Source organism: Hyperolius riggenbachi, chromosome 7, assembly GCF_040937935.1.
Source record: "Hyperolius riggenbachi isolate aHypRig1 chromosome 7, aHypRig1.pri, whole genome shotgun sequence".
Lineage (NCBI taxonomy): Eukaryota > Metazoa > Chordata > Amphibia > Anura > Hyperoliidae > Hyperolius > Hyperolius riggenbachi.
In genome coordinates, this window is record NC_090652.1 from 248,060,806 (window position 1) to 248,079,126 (window position 18,321).

At 44.3% G+C, this 18,321-nt stretch overlaps 1 protein-coding gene across 1 annotated transcript; it reads left to right on the plus strand.

Annotated features, from left to right (window-relative positions):
* The first annotated feature begins 674 nt into the window (after positions 1-674).
* ATP5MC3 (ATP synthase membrane subunit c locus 3) lies at positions 675-13,480 on the plus strand. The gene is made up of 5 exons (XM_068247015.1): positions 675-780; positions 993-1,087; positions 1,943-2,020; positions 2,421-2,614; positions 13,224-13,480. Exons 2-5 carry the CDS (start codon positions 1,049-1,051, stop codon positions 13,336-13,338), a joined length of 426 nt encoding a protein of 141 aa, XP_068103116.1. The 5' UTR covers positions 675-780; positions 993-1,048; the 3' UTR covers positions 13,339-13,480.
* Positions 13,481-18,321: the final 4,841 nt, after the last annotated feature.

The following is an 18,321-nucleotide window of genomic DNA, read 5'->3' on the forward strand; positions in this document are numbered from 1 at the left end:
CGCAGCGGTATTTTACACTTCTGGGTGGTCATTCAAAAAAATCTTGAAAGCTGCGATGCAAGTGCGGAGATCTCCCGCTGAAAGCTGGCGGTAAGCTGTCGGAAGGCATGCGGAAACACTTCAGCCGGCAGAGTCCCTCCGTGCGCTGCTCTCTCTGGGAGGTCTGTCCCATTCACTTGTATGTAATCCGCAAAATCAGAGGAAGCGGTATTTCCCGTCCACATACCGCTTCCTCTAATCTTTATGAATGGCCATTTTGTTACTTTTTTCTAGATAAATCTAGAAAAACACTGGAGAAGGCGGAAATTTCTCGCTCTGCTGGGGGATTGTAGATTTTCATGCGGGAATAGCTTTTATGAATGCCCACTTTGCTAAATGGACGGGAAAATCCGCTGTTTTGAGCGGAAAACTTGCGGTAAGGTTTTATGAATAGAGCCCATTGCAACAGTTACATTAAATAAATCCAAGCAGGGCATAATGGTACGGTAGCACACAGGATGCAAGTTGTCCTGAAGAGGACAGGTCAGGAAATGGACGCCTCCTCTGTGACAGGAGCAGCAGAAAGTTTCATGTGACAGTACAGTAAGGTCATTCACACACTTCCTGCAAATCCTGGCAGCCAGGAGCAGCCAGTAGAAATGCCTTGTGCGCGGCCAACTGTCTCAATAAAGCTGTTGCAAAGTGACCTTGAGTGGGTTCTCCTCCCTCCATCCGGGATTCTTTATAAAGAACGTAGTGCGCGTGCGTACTGTTCTCCGTTCAGTTCGACCTCTGGCGCCGGTAAGAGTACTGAAGTGCCCGGGCTGGGGGTGCCGTTTAATCCGCAGCCATCCTCCATCGCAGCGCTTCTCCGGGCACTAGGGCTGCGTGATCGGAGTACGGCTCCCCTGGGTCTCCGTGGTGCACGCTGTATTTTCTGCCATCTCTCTGTATTTCCGTGACATTACTTGTCAGTGCTGAGTGTGAGTCATTCTTCCGTTCTCTCTCTGCAGAGGGGCTGAGACCTGACCCGACTACCTACTGAAGGACACACACAGCACCCAGCAACATGTATGCCTGCGCTAAGTTCGTCTCTACTCCCTCTCTGGTGAGTCTGAAAGCTCTGCATAGGAGTTTGGGCCTAGTCCTTCCCGGCTCTTGTAGGTCAAACTCAATGTCTTATTGCAGTTAGTCGCCCAGCAGCCATTGTGTCACCTTTAGATGCTTTGATCATAGATGATCAATGACTGGGCATGGAATATATGCACCCTTAGTGCTGTTATTTGCTGCATGCCTGTGACCTTAAAGCTGTCACAGCCCAAGGGCACTTATTGAATGCAATTGAAGGCTGCCTTTTTCCTGTAGGAAGAGCTTTGCAATGATTAGCTGCACTGAGGTTCTTGATGGCTTAATTTGTTTTAGTCCCTCCCTGTATTTAAAACACTTTGGTATGTGCTGAATTGCTTCCATAGTCTCTCTTGGTATATACATATCTTGTTCACACAACAGTGACTTGGAAGAACTATTGCAGTGTTAATATAATTTATTTTTTTATTTTCATGATTCTGCAGAAACCCACTTATGCTAGTTGATTGTCTTGCTTTGTGGTTTTGTAGATAAAAAAAAAAGTAGCATCCTGTTAAATATTTGTCTTGCTGGTGAATGAATGCACCTTTCTATAAAAGTGATCTTGTGTTCATCCATTCTGTGTATATATTAGTTATAGTACAGCATTTTGCAAATAACTGAAACCAGTGCTAAGGAAAGCAAAGAATTACCAGTTGACTACTGAAACTTTATTGGTTGCCCTTGGAAATGGCTTCACTTTTTGATGTGCTTGTTTTGATGTGTTCTGCTTCCCCACTTGCCATTAGTTTGGCACTTTAGGGATGTGCTCCTAAATGTTCTGGGTAAACTTGCACTGTTCTGTTGGACATTTCTAAATGTGATGTGTTTTTGTCAGATCCGTGCTGGGTCCAGGGCTGTGTACAGACCAATTTCTGCATCCGTCTTGTCTCGGCCGGAGGTCCGAACTGGAGAGGTAACTAATCCTAGTGCAAACTTTCTGTACTAATGTGAGTGCTAAACACTACATCACAATTCCATTGGAAACTTGCTAACCTGTGTAAAGTCACTAGTGACAAACTCTCTCATACTTTTCAGCATCAAGCTCTTGTAGCTTTAGCTCTTCTGTAACCATTGTTTGCACTGCTGCTGTCACTCCTTTACCTGTTGCACTTCATAGCTTGCATTGATACTTTGCCTTCCATTATTCTGCAGGCCTTTGATCTGAAGGGCAGGTCACTGGGTTAATTGAAGGACAATGTATCATTGCCTTGATAGTGTCAAAGATTTGACCTGCTTTTGTGGCAGTTTAACACAAATGAAACTGATTATTATTAGAACATATTAATCTTTTTGCCATTTTTATTTAATTTCAGGGGAACACACTTCTCAGTGGAACACAAAATCCATGCACCCAGCTGGTATTAAGAGAATTCCAGACCAGCGCAGTCAGCAGGGACATTGATACAGCGGCTAAATTCATTGGTGCTGGTGCTGCCACAGTCGGAGTGGCAGGCTCTGGTGCTGGTATTGGAACGGTTTTTGGAAGTCTAATCATCGGTTATGCCAGGTAGGTTTGTCTGCTTCGTGTGCCCAAAGTATGTTTCCTTTCTGCAGGTTAGAATTTCTCACAATGTATGTAAAATGTTAGAGAAACTGTAAGCAGGAATTTAACTTCATCCCAATTAGTAGCGGATACCCCTTTTCCCAAGAGAAATATATATTCCGTTTCACAAATGGATCATCAAAGGGCTCTGTATGGCTGATATTGTGGTAAAACTCCTCCCACAGTGTGATGTCAGGACCATGGCTCTGACATCACTCTGGGGAGATTGTGGGAAATAACAGGAATTCCTACATTTTTGTTTCCAACTGCCAAAAAGGCAAGCATCCTCTCCTTCCACTGACATCACCTGCCAGCAGTAAAAATGTCACAATGTGATAAATGTCAGGATGTAAATCGGGGAGAGGAAAGATTTTACAATGGATAAATGCTGACTAAATCATTTATACATAATTATTGTAAAAATGAAGCTATTTTTTTATTACAGTTTCACTAAAGTTCCTCTTTAAGGCCTGTTCACACGCTAAAGCAAGCGGTGTTTTCTGGAATGAAGGAAAATTCAAAATTGGATGGTGAATGCATTCTGTGTTAAAAGGATGCACTCACATCAACTAGAAGGCAATGGCTATCATTCATAAAGCATTTCCGCATGCGGAAATGCTTAAAACAGCTGCCTTTACCAACCACTCGGCAAAGTCAGCATTCATAAAGCCTCTTTCCGCATGGAAAAATGACACTACCGAGCAGTGATAAATCACCGCCTTATGCGGTGATTATCGGTACAAATGTAGCAAAATGTTCATTCATAAAGAACACCGCAAGCGGTGTGAGGTCGGGAAGTACCGCTCACTCTGATGTGGCGATACCAATGTAAGTGAATGGAGACACACAGACCTCCCAGGCAGCTGCAGCAGAGCGGAACACGGAGAAATGTATCAACTCTGCAGCTTCCGTGTCTCCGCAAGCCTACCGCCTACCGCCTGCCTAGTTCGGGGAATCTCCGCACTGCTTCCGCACATGGATACATCTTCATGAATGCCCACCCAGAAGTCTAAAAATCCGCCAGCGGTGTTTTCCTGCACTGATTCTGTTTACTGATAGCCTGTTCATGAATGATAGCCAATGTGTACAGACTGGACCACAGCTGTAGTTCGACCCCCGGTCGCACTTGGTGAAATAAAGTTTCTGATTCTGACCTGCTGCATTTTTACACAAACACAGTAGGAGAGCACTGCAAATCGGATGCATTGTAAGCCAATGACAGTTATCTGCAAACTTGGCGCTCCAGCTGTTAACTAAGTCCCACAATGCATTGCGGGAGTCTGACAGCCAGTCATGATTCATAAAGGCAAATGCATTGTGGGACTTGTAGTTCTGTAACAGCTGGAGAGCCAGGTTTGCAGATCACTGGCCTATGGGAACAGGTGGTTTCCTTTCCCACTGGGGGGGGGGGGGGGGCTGGGGGGAGAGAGAGTCTTTTACATCACTCTTGCTGTAGTGCTTCTTTACACCCCCTGCGGTGTCTGCCTTGTTCCCGGGAATACATGTGATAGTGCACTTTTTGACTTTGCATGCAGATTTGCCCATAGGCTTCAAAGGCAAAGCATTTTTGCAAGATTGTGGCCTGTAGAGTAACAGGTTCCCCAACAAGCTCATGGTGAACCAGAACTTCTAGTCTGTAGGGTGAAAGCAAAGTCTGAACTCCTGATGCTTGCTTCATCAAACTGTGCGGTATATAGTGTGCATATTTATTACAATGTATAGACCTGCTTAACCTCCTTGGCGGTTCAATTTTTCCGCCAAGGAGGCTGCATTGCACTTTTAATTTTTTTTTTTTTTGTTTCATGTAGCTACCTGAGTGGTAGCTACATAAAACACCACTAGAGGGCACACGTGTCCCTCTAGTCCGATCGCCGCTGACCACAAAAGTAAACAGATCGCCTATAGAACGCAATCTCATGTTTGGCTTCTCCAGTCGCCATGGCGACGATCGTAATGACGTCATGGACGTCAGCCGACGTCCTGACATCAGACCTATCCGATCCAGCCCTTTGCGCTGCCCGGGGCCGATTGGTCTGGGCTGCGCAGGGCTCTGGCGGGGGGGGGCCTCTTCCGCCGCTGCGTGCGGACGATCGCCGCAGAGTGGCGGCGATCGAGCTGGACGCGCAGCTAGCAAAGTGCTGGCTGCGCGTACAGCAATTTACAGGACAGGAATCGCCCCACCAGGGGCTAAGATATCCTCCGCGGCGGCTTACCCCGAGCTCAGCTCGGGGTTACCGCTAAGGAGGTTAAAGGACAACTGAAGGGGATATGGAGGCTGCCGTATTCATTTCCTTTTTTAAATATCTGTTGTCTAGCAGCCATGCTGATCTTTGTCTGCAGTAGTGTGTGAATTGCACCAAACAAGCATGCAGCTAATCTTGTTGTTACCAGGGCTGTGGAGTTGGAGTCGGGGCAATTTTGGGCTCCCGGAGTCGGAGTTGAGTCCTTGATTTCATAAACTGAGTCGGATGATTTTTGTACAAAATCCACGGCACTGTTAAGTATTAGAGTAAGGAGTGTGAGTCGGGGCCATTTTGGGTACCCAGTCGGAGTTGTGGTTTCATAAACTGAGTGAGTTGGAGTACGACTTTGTACAGACTCCACAGCACTGGTAAATACTGACCATGTCAAACACCTGATCTACTGCATGCTTATTAGGGTCTAAAGGCTCATACACACATCAGACCATAGTCTTTGGAAAATGAAAGCTCACAGACCAATTAGACCCCCTTCCATGTAGTATGAGAGCCATACCTACACAGTCTATTCTATGGAGCTGAACTCCCCATCAGACAGAAATCTTTGCAAGATGCTGTACACATTCAAAAGATCTGTTCCTGCAAAATGCATTTATAGTCTGAGATCTGCAGATCATCATACACCATAACAGACAGTCATCTGCAGATCAGATCCACCAGGATGGATTTTCAGCTCTGCAGATGAATGTCAGTTAATGATGATCTGCAGATCTCAGACTATGAATGACTATGAATGCAATTTGCAGGAACAGATCTTTTGCAGATACTGATCTTTTGTGTCTGTACAGCATCTGTGTGTGCAGCATCTTGCAAAGATTTTTTTTCTGATGGAGTTCAGCTCCATAGAAAAGACTGTAGGTATGGCTTCATACTACATGAAGGGTGGTAAGATTGGTCTGTGATCTTTCATTTTCCAAAGACTATAGTCTATGTGTATGAGCCTTTAGGCTAAAAGTATTAGAGGCAGAGGATCAACAGAACAGCCAGGCAACTGGTATTGCTTAAAAGGAAATATGGCAGCCTCCATATCCCTCTCACCTCAGGGAAGGGTATCTACAATTAGCATTGAGGTGTCTGTTCTATTACCTTGTTTGCAGTGTTGAGTTTTTATTTTTTCTTGTGGCTATCTGTACTCATTAGTATCAGAGAACTGGAAACTCTACAAGCAGTGAATACAGGTCTATTTGCATGTTCTATGACAGACCAGCAAGACCTGTAACCCACTTCTGTAATGTGGATGCTGTGCCTCTCCAGAAAGCTGCCACACTCAGAAGCTGATGTGTGCCACTGGTTTTGGATCTGCCACACTCAGAAGCTGATGTGTGCCACTGTTTTTGGATCATTGACAATGCGTCCACGTGCATAAAAATCTTGCAGGCTGGGCTGGTCCATTGCGGTAACACAAGGCATACATGGTGAAAACCTCTCTGGTCTGCTGTGATCCGCTGTAGGAAGTGAGCAAGCAGTGGAGCCACAAAAAAGGAACCGCTGAGAGCCCAATATAGTGTAGTATGTATTGGATTTGATGGATAGTGTAAGTAAATTGATGATCGCAAACCAAGGTTACCCACGGCAACCACTGTAAATGCAGTTGGGGAGATTAAGACCTGTCCCCACTCAGGATTAAGAAGATGCTCTCTGTAGATCGGAAAGAAGGGTGTATATCACCCCTCCACCAGGGGTGGACACAGGTATAGAAGGATATAAACAGAGGCACAAACAGGATAAAATAAGCTAAACTTTAAAATTGCTGAGGCAGTAGTGGACTTGCTGCCTCAAAGCAGACCTAAAACTGTAAACATTCAAAGGTTTAGATTTATTATTTTACTACAAAAAAAGTTGCAACACATTTTGGAGGTGTGGCCCCACTTCATTAGGCAATAGGGGAGGGAGCATACAGCAACAAGTGTCTGTCTCAGCCTAGTGCCTCTGTGTGCTCAGAGGCACTAGGCTGAGACATATATACTTGTTGCTGTATGCTCCATCCCCTATTGCCTGATGAAGCGGGGGCCACACCTGCAAAATGTGTTGCAACTTTTTTGGAGTATATTAATAAATCCTAAACCTTTGAAAATTTGACAGTTTTTTTTTTTGTCTGCTTTGAGGTAAGTCCACCACTGCCTCAGCAATTTTAAAGGTTTTAGTATATTTTATCCCGTTGGTGCTACTGTTAAGTCCTGCGAAGCAGTGGAGCTAGTGAGGTTGAGCGATATGGAAGCTGCCATGTTTCCTTTTAAAGCATACCAGTTTGTCTGGCAGTCCTACTGATCTACTTGGCTGCAGTAGGTTCTGAATCATGCTAGAAACAAGCATGCAGCTAATCTGATCAATTCTGACCATTTCAGAAACTCCTGATCTGCTGCATGCTTGTTCAGGGTATGTGGCTGGAAGTATTAGATGCAGAGGATCAGCATGGCAACCAGGCTACTGGTTTTGCAAGCAGGGCTGTGGAGTCGGTACAAAAATCTTCAGACTCAAACTCCGACTCCTCAGTTTATAAAACCACGACTCAAACTCCGGGTACCCAAAATGGCTCTGACTCCGACTCCTTAGTCTAATACTTAACAGGGCTGTGGATTTTGTACAAAAATTATCCGACTCCCGACTCCTCAGTTTATGAAATCAACGACTCCGACTCCAGGTGCCCAAAACTGCACCGACTCCAACTCAGACTCCACAGCCCTGCAAAAACCGACTCTTCAGTTTATGAAGACTCTAATTCATTCTAGGTAACCCGCATTTGCTCAGACCCCACAGCTCTGATTGCAAGGAAATATGGCAGCCTTAATATAACACTTTCCTCGGGTTCACTTTAAGTTAGGGTGTATGTCCAATGAGGATACCTCTTTAATAAAGCTTACAGAGCACTTCTCCAGTCTATCTGAATTTTAAAATACTGGCTAGAATTCCAGCTTTGTAGTTAGTGCTAACATTTAAAAGCGCAGTGCTGTGTATATAAATGTACAATCACCTATGCAGCTAAAGCTCAACTCGCCATACAATCTTGGTTGTACAGATTTACCAAATCTATGTAGTATAAGGGCCAACAGATTGAAAATGCCTTGAATGATTTATTGGATAAGCTCTTATACTACATGAAAGTAGTAAGATTGAACAACCAAGATTGTATGGTGTTTTGAGTCTAACTGTATAAGTTTCGTTTTTTAAGTGTGCAGAATCATTATGAGCACAACTCTTTATGCATAAGAGCTGGTTCACACTAGGTCCAGGAATGTATCTTTTTTTTTTTTTTTTTTTTTTTTTTTTTTTTTTTTTTTTGATGAAAACCTGAGCCATGGATGGCAATGTAAAAATGACAGCCGTCTTTACTCAAACAAAAACTGATCCATCTGTTTAGGGGGACCCGTTTTCAAAACCTGAATGGAAGGTCTGGATTTGCTCCATTTTCCTGCACCGCATATGGATCCAGATACACGCAGGGGTAGTGGCAGGCAACAGAAAAACACCCCCCCCCCCCCCCTTACACAGGCAGTTTTGGACACAGATATGTTGTCTCAGCCTGCGGGTGGGGAGGGGGCCGTCATGCTAGAGGTGATAGCAGCCAGGAACGGGGGTGACAGCGGTCGTCAGGGTGTCGTTTTTCACCTGGGTCCCCGTCCCCGCTACATGCGCAAAAGTAATGTACGTATGCGGAGAGCTTACTTTCTTTGCTTCCTTTGTCACTACCTGCAATGCCGCCCTCTATGGGGGAGGGGGGATGCATCTCCGCCGACCACTGTCAAACCCCCCCCCCCCCCCAAACTGGCTCCGTTCTGTCATGGACCTAGTCTTGGGGCCCATTCACACTAGAAGCGCTTTTCTGAGCATTTTGCGATTTGATTCGCTGTTTTTTTAATTGCTCCCATTCACTTTCATTGAAATTGTGATAAAAGTTGCTGTGATTTCGCAATCTGATTTTTCTGCAATATTTTTTTTTTTTTTTTTTTTATGAAAGTGAATGGAAGTGATTTTTAAATGCTAATGAAATCACAATTTTTCCAAACTCGTAGACCCTAAAACTCATAACCACAATAAACAGAACCTGAATCAGTATAATTACACACAAATATCCTAAAGAACAGGACTAAAATATAACTGAGTATTAAAAAGTAACTACTGGCTGCTAGTGAAACCAAGGATTAATAAGTGTTTGTGGTACTCTTAAGTGAAATCGATATAGGAAAAAACCTATACACCCACAAACAATGCACAGATGGCTGCTAGGAGACAACCAGAAAACTGACCACACAAGGTCAGTGGTCCTATAATTTGTGTCTTAATAGGATAAAACCTACATTCCCACTGACATTGTAAAATAAACATACCCCCACCTACAACCTGACATGTTTCACTACCATAAAGGAAGCTTTTTCAAGGGAAAAAGTGCTATGTGCAAGTGTGCTAGACATAGTGCTAAGGTGCATATATACAAAATACAATTAAAATCAGTTCATGGTACAGCGTGATGGCACTCTAGCAGCCAGTAGTTACTTTTTAATACTCTATAATAAACGTTATATTTTAGTCCTGTTCTTTAGGATATTTTTGTGTAATTACCCTAAAACTCATACCGCTAGATAGATCTGCGGCAGCCCTGCGCATTACTCGCCTCCCATTGATCCAAATCCGGGTTACCGCTCTGAGATGTGGTGGTCTGGCCCAAGCCTGACTTGGGATTACTGCTAAGAAGGTAATCCTTGAGCTGGCCATACACTGGCCCGATTTGCCGCCGTTCGACAGCAGATTCGATCACTGGGATCGAATCTGCTGCCAATCGTTCGCGCTAAACGCACCCGCCGATCCAATTTGGGGAGGAAATCGGATCGGTCCGTCAATTGCGCCGTGCGGGAAATTACCGTCGATCGCCCGCGGGTAGGGAGCAAGTTGCTGGCGGCAGCCGATCCGATACAGGTATACATTACCTGACGCTGGCTCCTTAGCATCTTCTCTGCACTGCGCTGTTCCTGCTCCATTCCAGCGTACATTAACTTCCTGTGTCACTCCAGTGACCAAGAAGTTCAAATAGAGGGCACTCTATTTGAACTTCCTGGTCACGGAGTGACAGTGTACGCTGGGATGCAGTGCAGCGGGGAGAAGAGGACCCCGAGCCAGCTTCAGGTAATGTATACGGGGGTGGGGGGGCGCGTATCAGGCGGCAGGAGCAGCTCAACAGATTGTGATCGGTTTCAGGCTGAAATCTATTCACAATCCTTTTGCAGTAAAGGCAGCCATACGATCCCTCTCTGATCAGATAGGGATCTGTCAGTTGGACGATCTAATGGCAAATCGACCAGTGTATGGCTACCTTTACAGTACACCTGAACAGAGGGATATGGTGGGTGACCTGTATATTTTAAACAATACCAGTTGCCGGGCAGTCCTACCTTTTTTTTTTTTTTTTTTTTTTTTTTTTTGCAGTAGTGTGTGAATCGCACACTTGAAACGAGCAGGTAGCTAATCTTGTCAGAGCTGCTGATTGGCATGCTTGTTTAGGGTCTGAGTTGGCTAAGCATATTGGAAAATGAGGCTCAGTTAGGAGCCAGGCAATCTGCATTGTTTAAAAGGAAATGTCAGCCTCCTGTTCAGGTGTGCTTGAAGTGAACACTAGGTAAAGTTTTTTTTTTTTTTTTTATGGAGGCTGCCATATTTTTCCTTTTGCACAATAAGTTATCCTGCTGATCATCTGCCTCTAATGCTGGGAATACACGGTTCTATTTCTGAGCCATTTAAATAGCTCAATTTCCGACACGCCCGATCTTTCGCCCGATCGTTTCCCTGCTCAATTCCACATTCAGGACAATGAGAAAAGAAAAATGAGGGGAAGATGAGAATTGCCTGCAGAATCGAGCGGGGAATCAATCTGGCGGGAGAATCTGTGTATGCCCAGCATACTTATATCTTCAGACTCTGTAATTTGTCTTAATGAGCATATGCAGATAAGGCGTTTTCAAGTGCTCAAGAGCTGCAGCCACTGGGATGTGCTCAAGAGGCTATCCTGCAGTGTTAGGGAGTCTTGCTTTGAACGCCTTACTGAATAGGTACTGACCCTAGCCAGGATTTGACCCCCGGTCTCCCATGTCAAAGGCAGTGCTCTTAACCAGTACACTATCCAGCCACTGACTTAGCTTCATGCTTGTTTCTATTGTACTTCAGGCACTACTGCAGCCAATTAAATCAGGAGGGCTGCCAGGCAACTGGTATTTAAAGGTAAACAAATATGGCAGCCTCCATGTCTCTCACCTCGGGTTTAGTTTAATGCTAGGTACGCGTGATGCATTGATGGGTCGGATTGATAATTTGACATGTCCGCTCTGCTCCCAGTCATTGTGATCAATTTTGTGCAGTACTGATCTACAAATCAATCCTTTTATCTATTGCAAGCAGATCAGACCTGTCTTATTAAAGGGAAGGTTCAGGGAGTGGGAAAAAATATAAAAATCCATATCCACTTACCTGGGGCTTCCTCCAGCCCGTGACAGGCAGGAGGTGCCCTCGCCGCCTCTCCCGGTGGCCGACCCGGCCAGGCTGGCTGCCATGTCAGGCTCTTCTGCGTTCCACGCGGGCGTGCTGATGTCATCGGACGTCCTCCGGGCTGTACTGCGCAGAACTACTGTGCCTGCGCAGTACAGCCCGGAGGACGTCCGACAGTGCGCCCCCGTGAGGTGCAGATTGGAGCACAGAAGAGCCTGACCTGGCAGCCAGGTCGGGTCGGCCACCGGAGACGACGGGGAGCCTCGAGCAGCGGCGAGGGCACCTCCGGCCTGCCATTGGCTGGAGGAAGCCCCAGGTAAGTGGATATGGATTTTTATTTTCCCATTCCCTGAACCTTCCCTTTAAAGAGACTCCGTAACAAAAATTGCATCCTGTTTTTTTATCATCCTACATGTTCCAAAAGCTATTCTAATGTGTTCTGGCTAACTGCAGCACTTTCTACTATGACAGTCTCTGTAATAAATCAATGTATCTTTCCCCTGTCAGACTTGTCGGCCTGTGTCTGGAAGGCTGCCAAGTTCTTCAGTGTTGTGGTTCTGCTATGAACTCACCCTTTCTGGCCCCTCTATGCACACTGCCTGTGTGTTATTTAGAGAAGAGAGAAGCTGCTCTAATCAGCTGGATAAATCGTCCTCTGAGCTGGCTGGGCTTTCACATACTGAAGAATTACAGACAAGGGCAAAGCTGTTTGCAAGAAGAAAAGAGCAGCCTGAAACTTCAGTGCATGGGGGAAAGAAACACACAAATGATCTCTTGAGATTCAAAAGGAATGCTGTATACAGCCTGCTTATGTATGGATGTATTTTCTATGTGTGGACATACTGTACATCAACCTACTTCCTGTTTTGGTGGCCATTTTGTTTGTTTACAAACAAACTTTTTAAAACTGTTTTTAAAGAGACTCCGTAACAAAAAATGCATCCTGTTTTTTATCATCCTACATGTTCCAAAAGCTATTCTAATGTGTTCTGGCTAACTGCAGCACTTTCTACTATGACAGTCTCTGTAATAAATCAATGTATCTTTTCCCTGTCAGACTTGTCGGCCTGTGTCTGGAAGGCTGCCAAGTTCTTCAGTGTTGTGGTTCTGCTATGAACTCACCCTTTCTGGTCCCTCTATGCACACTGCCTGTGTGTTATTTAGATACGAGAGAAGAGAGAAGCTGCTCTAATCAGCTGGATAAATCGTCCTCTGAGCTGGCTGGGCTTTCACATACTGAGGAATTACAAACAAGGGCAAAGCTGTTTGCAAGAAGAAAAGAGCAGCCTGAAACTTCAGTGCATGGGGGAAAGAAACACACAAATGATCTCTTGAGATTCAAAAGGAATGCTGTATACAGCCTGCTTATGTATGGATGTATTTTCTATGTGTGGACATACTGTACATCAACCTACTTCCTGTTTTGGTGGCCATTTTATTTGTTTACAAACAAACTTTTTAAAACTGTTTTTAACCACTTTTAATGCGGCGAGGAGCGGCGAAATTGTGACAGAGGGTAATAGGATATGTCCCCTAACGCACTGGTATGTTTACTTTTGAGCGATTTTAACAATACAGATTCTCTTTAAGTTTGACCTGTCGCTCTGATGGAAAATTGCATCGTGTACCAGGCAGTAATCTGTGTGTAGCACGATTGCTATTAGATTGTGTTCTTTATGAAATGGGATGACTAGTTTTCTTTGAGCTATGCAGCTTTTTATCATGGGGTGTTGGGCTATAACTATCATTCCCTTTACAGTTTTGGCACTGCAGAAAGTCCTGTACATGTTCTTGCTTTTATGTATATCAGTAAAAATTCTTATTGTGATCTCTTCTCCCCACAGAAATCCTTCCTTGAAACAGCAGCTGTTCTCCTATGCCATCTTGGGATTTGCCCTGTCTGAAGCTATGGGTCTGTTTTGTTTGATGGTTGCTTTCCTGATCTTATTCGCCATGTAAATAATGCTGGGAAAATCGACATTCGAGTGAACAGCTGTAAACAATATTTTACTGTGGCTCCCAAGAAATGTTGTGTTGTCAAGGAAAATGTACCATATTTCCAAAGTCCTTTCATTAAAAATGGTAAAACTTCGATACCAAAGTTTGTACTGTTTTTATGTGACTAGCACTTTGCTTCAGTTATTGTACACTATGTGATCTTTGAAGAAATAAACTGAAGCACCTCCACTGGATATTTCAAGCACTAATTTTTTTTAAATGTATCCTGCCATTTACTGAACGCATTAAATCTATACAGAGAACGAGGTGTGGATTAACTTGTCTTGAATTAGTTGCTGGTGCTCATTTAAACTGATGGTGTAAAAATATTAAACTGAAGCAAATGTGAGGGAGTTGCCCAGAGCAACCAATTGGAATCTTGCAGCTGCTCCAATTTGCACTTCCTCTTCCTGCGCCGATTTCTTGATCTATTCTCACTCCAAACCTACAAGAGGACTGTTCAGGAGGGGGAAGTCCCACTACATTTAGGATCATTCTAGGTTTTGTTATATATTTGGCAACATTAGTAGCTGATGTAAATGCCGTTGAGGCTCTGTCCTCCAGTAGCTACACAGGTGCATACATCCAGTTATGATTGGCTAATTTAATTTTATCACCTCCAAGTAGTATGAATACTATGCACAGATTGTGCAGGTAAGCTCTGTCTGGCCCTCATATTACATAAGTGGTAACATTCACTAATCATTGACCAATTCAATTATGATTGGTCAATTACTGACCAATTTCACCACCTTTATGTAGTATGAGGGTTTGCCTACATAATCTGCTCCTATGACACTTGTACCACATGGAGGTGGTAAAATTGATAATTGATTCGCCAATCATAATTAAACAATATGTACTAGGCATAAAGTGAAAACTCTGATACTTGAAATAATTGTATTTATCCTCCTAGTTGTTTTCTGCCAGAAAAACATTTGACTGCAATTTGCTTATCAGTGAGGTTTACTATATCCCATGGTTACCTACAGACTGAAGCAGTCTCTTCGCTTCCATGCTTGAAAATGTAACTTTCAGGCAGAAAAATAAAAAGCCTGGTTATGTTTTGCACTGTAGATCCACATTTATTTCATGTCATGTTGCCTCATGTATTAGGGCTCTTTCACATCGGCTTTTTTTTTTTTTAAAGGCTTGCGATTTTTTTTTTTTCTTTCCAAATGCAAGTACAGTAAATTTTCAGTTGGAATCGTGGGAATGCATTCATACTGCATGCACTGGCAATTGTAGTTATGCTGCATTTTTCCTGTATTTCAATTGAGACCAATATAATAGAAATCTCAATGTGTTTGCAATTTTTGGTGTGAAGGAGCCTTTAAGGGTTTAACTCAAATGCTGGATACACACCATGCGTTTCCGCGTTCGATTCGATTATTTCCGACATGTTCGATGAATCGTTAGGTCAATTTGCCATACTTGGCATTCGACCTAAAAATAATCGAAATGCGCTCGGAAATAATCATATTGACGGATGCGTGCGACGCGGAAACTCATGGTGTGTATCCAGCATTACACACCTGAAACGTTTATCATGCAAAATGAGTTTTGAGCAGGAAGGAAGTTCTTGCTATGTTCTATTTCTTGCCACTTGCTTCTGCGTGACCCTGCCTGCTTCAAAGGACTCAACTGGCTATGAACTGAACATTGGGCTCAATTCATAAAGCAATAACACCTGCGGGGAGCTTATTTGTTTTTGTTTGTTTTTTCCTGAACATCTTATCCATGTCAATTCATTGAGGCTGTGTACTGCATGGCAAACAGAAATTACCAACCACTGAGGTAAATTACTGGCTTGTGTGTTAAATACATCAAATGTCAATGTCAAGCATGCGGTAGAACCAAAGATGTTCAGTATTTTACCTCCAGCCTGCAACTGTTGATGAACAATCAGCATTTGGTAAAATATTAGACAAAGGACAGCCAATAGGAGGAGCCACCCTGTCCTGCTACTCCCATTAGTGCTGATATACAGTACTGCTGGGCAGAAAACATTTCTCTCCCCAGGCAACAGAGGAGCAGGCACAGGTAGTGTGTTCTCCTGCAGCACTGTAGATAACCCTTTAGACTCCTCACCAGTTGTTCCTCTGCATCTTGGAGCAGATCATCCAACCATGTCTTATGTTGAAAGTTCAATACTCAGGCTATTGAAGAAGAAAAATTAGCCTGGTATGGTTTCAGGTGTTGTAAGTACTGCATCTGGACAGTGATTATTTCATCCATTCTTAGTGATGGAAAGTCATTTAGGACTCATGGACCTTTAACTGGTCCATGAGCTCTTGTTAGGTCATTTTTTTGAAAGGCTCCAGCAATGCAGCTGGTTAATGAGCTTTGCTTTGTTCATTGACCAGTTGCCAAACTAGGCTTAAAGGAGAACTGTAGTGAGAGGTATATGGAGGCTGACTTATTTATTTCCTTTTAAGCAATGCCAGTTGCCTGGCAGCCCTGCTGGTCTATTTAGCTGAAGTAGTGGCTGAATCACACCAGAAACAAGCATGCAGCTAATCTTGTCATGATTGTCCAGAAAAACCTGATCTGCTGCATGCTTGTTCAGGGGCTATGGCTGAGTATTAGAGGCAGAGGGTCAGCAGGATAGCCAGGTAACTGGTATAGTGTAAATGGAAAATATGGCAACCCCATACACCTCTCTCTACAGGTCTCCTTTAACTGTGATCTCTGCATCCTCCGTAGTGTTGGAATGCATATATTGTAATGCTATGACTGGCCAATGAGATGCAAATTGTATCATTCCGAGGTGGAATTTGCATGAACTCAGAATTACTTGCATCTTATTGGCCACCCCTACAGGTCTAAATACATTTGGTTGGGTTAAAGAAAACCTGTAAGGTTAAAGACCGGTGGAAGCATCTGGCTGCTCCATAGGCTTCCTCATTGCTAACCACTCTGCTGAAGAATCCATGTGCCGGCACAATACAGATACACAAGTACACAGGAGCGCGTTAGCAAGCACATTGAACGCCAGTCCTCGAGGGCCATATCCAGGCCAGTTTAGGATGGATTGAGAAATGTGTTCTACTTGATCCACCTTTCCTAATTCAGTTTCATCCATTTATTTGAGCTGTGCTAAAAATGTGAGGATCTTAGCCCTTGAGGTCCGAACACTAAAGCCCCATACACACGCTCAACAGTGGTCTTTTAGGCTCAACTTTTCTTGTGAAACACCCCAAAAAAACTCTTGCTATTCAAGCAGCTAAGTCAATTCAACATTTGGATTGACTTATAAGCTGCTTGAACAATAGCAAGAGGGTTTTTTTTTTTTTTTTGTTTTACAAGAAAAGTTGTAAACTATTTCATGCAGCCAACTGACGTCAGCCGCCTCCGATCCAGCCCTTAGCGCTGGCCGGAACTATTTGTTCCGGCTGCGCAGGGCTCAGGCGGCTGGGGGGACCCTCTTTCGCCGCTGCTCACGGCGGATCGCCGCAAAGCGGCGGCGATCAGGCAGCACACACGGCTGGCAAAGTGCCGGCTGCGTGTGCTGCACTTCATCAAAATCGGCCCAGCAGGGCCTGAGCGGCACCCTCTGGCGGTAATGGACGAGCTGAGCTTAGCCCTTGAGGTCTGAACACTAAAGCCCCATACACGCGCTGAGCTCGTCCATACCGCTAAGGTGGTTAAGAAGCCAGCGCAGGCCATTTGTAGGCCATAATAGGAATTACGGCTATAGCGGTGCACAGTGTACCATCAGCGTCAGAAGACTGAGCTGAAGTTACATTTAAAACACTAATTCGGCTTCCGGCAATAGCTATCCATGGTGGCCTGGAGGGGGAATAGTAATTAACACGGCCAAGACTTGTGCGGCAGCAGGATCAGCCATACCGGCTGTATCCTGTGCCCAAGTCTCCCGGCGCCCATTCATCTCGTACACTTGAGGACTGAGTTTTTACATATAATCAGGGAAGCCTTCAGCACTACTATAAAGGTGGTTTCTGTCATCTGGTCAAGGGAAATCTATAAAGTTGTTCAGCACCATGGTTGCGCTTTGGCCTGGAGGTCATCTAGTTGGTACAATGTTTGCACACTTGATTAGTAGGTTTCTAACTGGAGAATTCTTGATCCATAGTGCTTAAAAAAAGCTTGTTCTGGGTTGAATCATAAATGCTAATTGGTTGCTCCCTTTGACTTGGTAGGCTCTATTTCTAGAATAGTCTTTCTCTGAGCTCTCCCATATTTCAGAAAAATTAATTTATTGAAAGTGAGATTATGCCTCCTTGGACAAGTGATTTGGTAGACTGTGAGCACTAAGACTATATCACTCAAAGCTGATTCCATAGCCCAGGGCTGTCCACTCGAGTCCTTGAGGTCTATAATCAATTCCAATGTTTAGGATGGATTGATGTGTTCTTAATGAACCACACATTTACTCATTCAGTTCTATCAATTTTAAGCTGTGCCCAAAAATGTGAGGCTCTTTATACACTGGTGCCCAAATACTTAACTTCTACTTAGTGTACCTGAGATAAAAAAACCTCTCGGGTACCTTACCTACCTGGGGCTTTCTTTAGCCTCTTTAAGGCTGCTCAATCCCTCACTGTCTCCCCTGGTGGCTCCTGTCCCCTGCAGTATGCCCCGGTAGTGTGTGCTCCTGTGGCTGGAAATGTTCTGCATTTAAAGGGGAATTGAAGAGAGGTATATGGAGGCTGCCATGTTTATTTCCTTTTTAAGCAATACCAATTGCCTGGCAGCCCTGCTGATCCTCTGCCTCTAATACTATTAGCCATAGCCCCTGAACGAGCATGCAGCAGATCAGGTGTTTAAGTGGTTCAGACTTATAAGTCTGATCTGACAAGACTAGCAGCATGCTTGTTTCTGGTGTTCAGATACTACTGCAGAGAAATAGACCAGCAGGGCTGCCAGGCAACTGGTACTGATTAAAAGGAAATAAATATGGCAGCCTCCGTATACCTCTTA

Coding starts and splice junctions, on each gene's coding strand:
- ATP5MC3 (XM_068247015.1), top strand. CDS start 1,049: ATGTATGCCTGCGCTAAGTTCGTCTCTACTCCCTCTCTG. Junction 2,021..2,420: donor CGGAGGTCCGAACTGGAGAG/GTAACTAATCCT, acceptor ATTTAATTTCAG/GGGAACACACTTCTCAGTGG. Junction 2,615..13,223: donor CTAATCATCGGTTATGCCAG/GTAGGTTTGTCT, acceptor TTCTCCCCACAG/AAATCCTTCCTTGAAACAGC.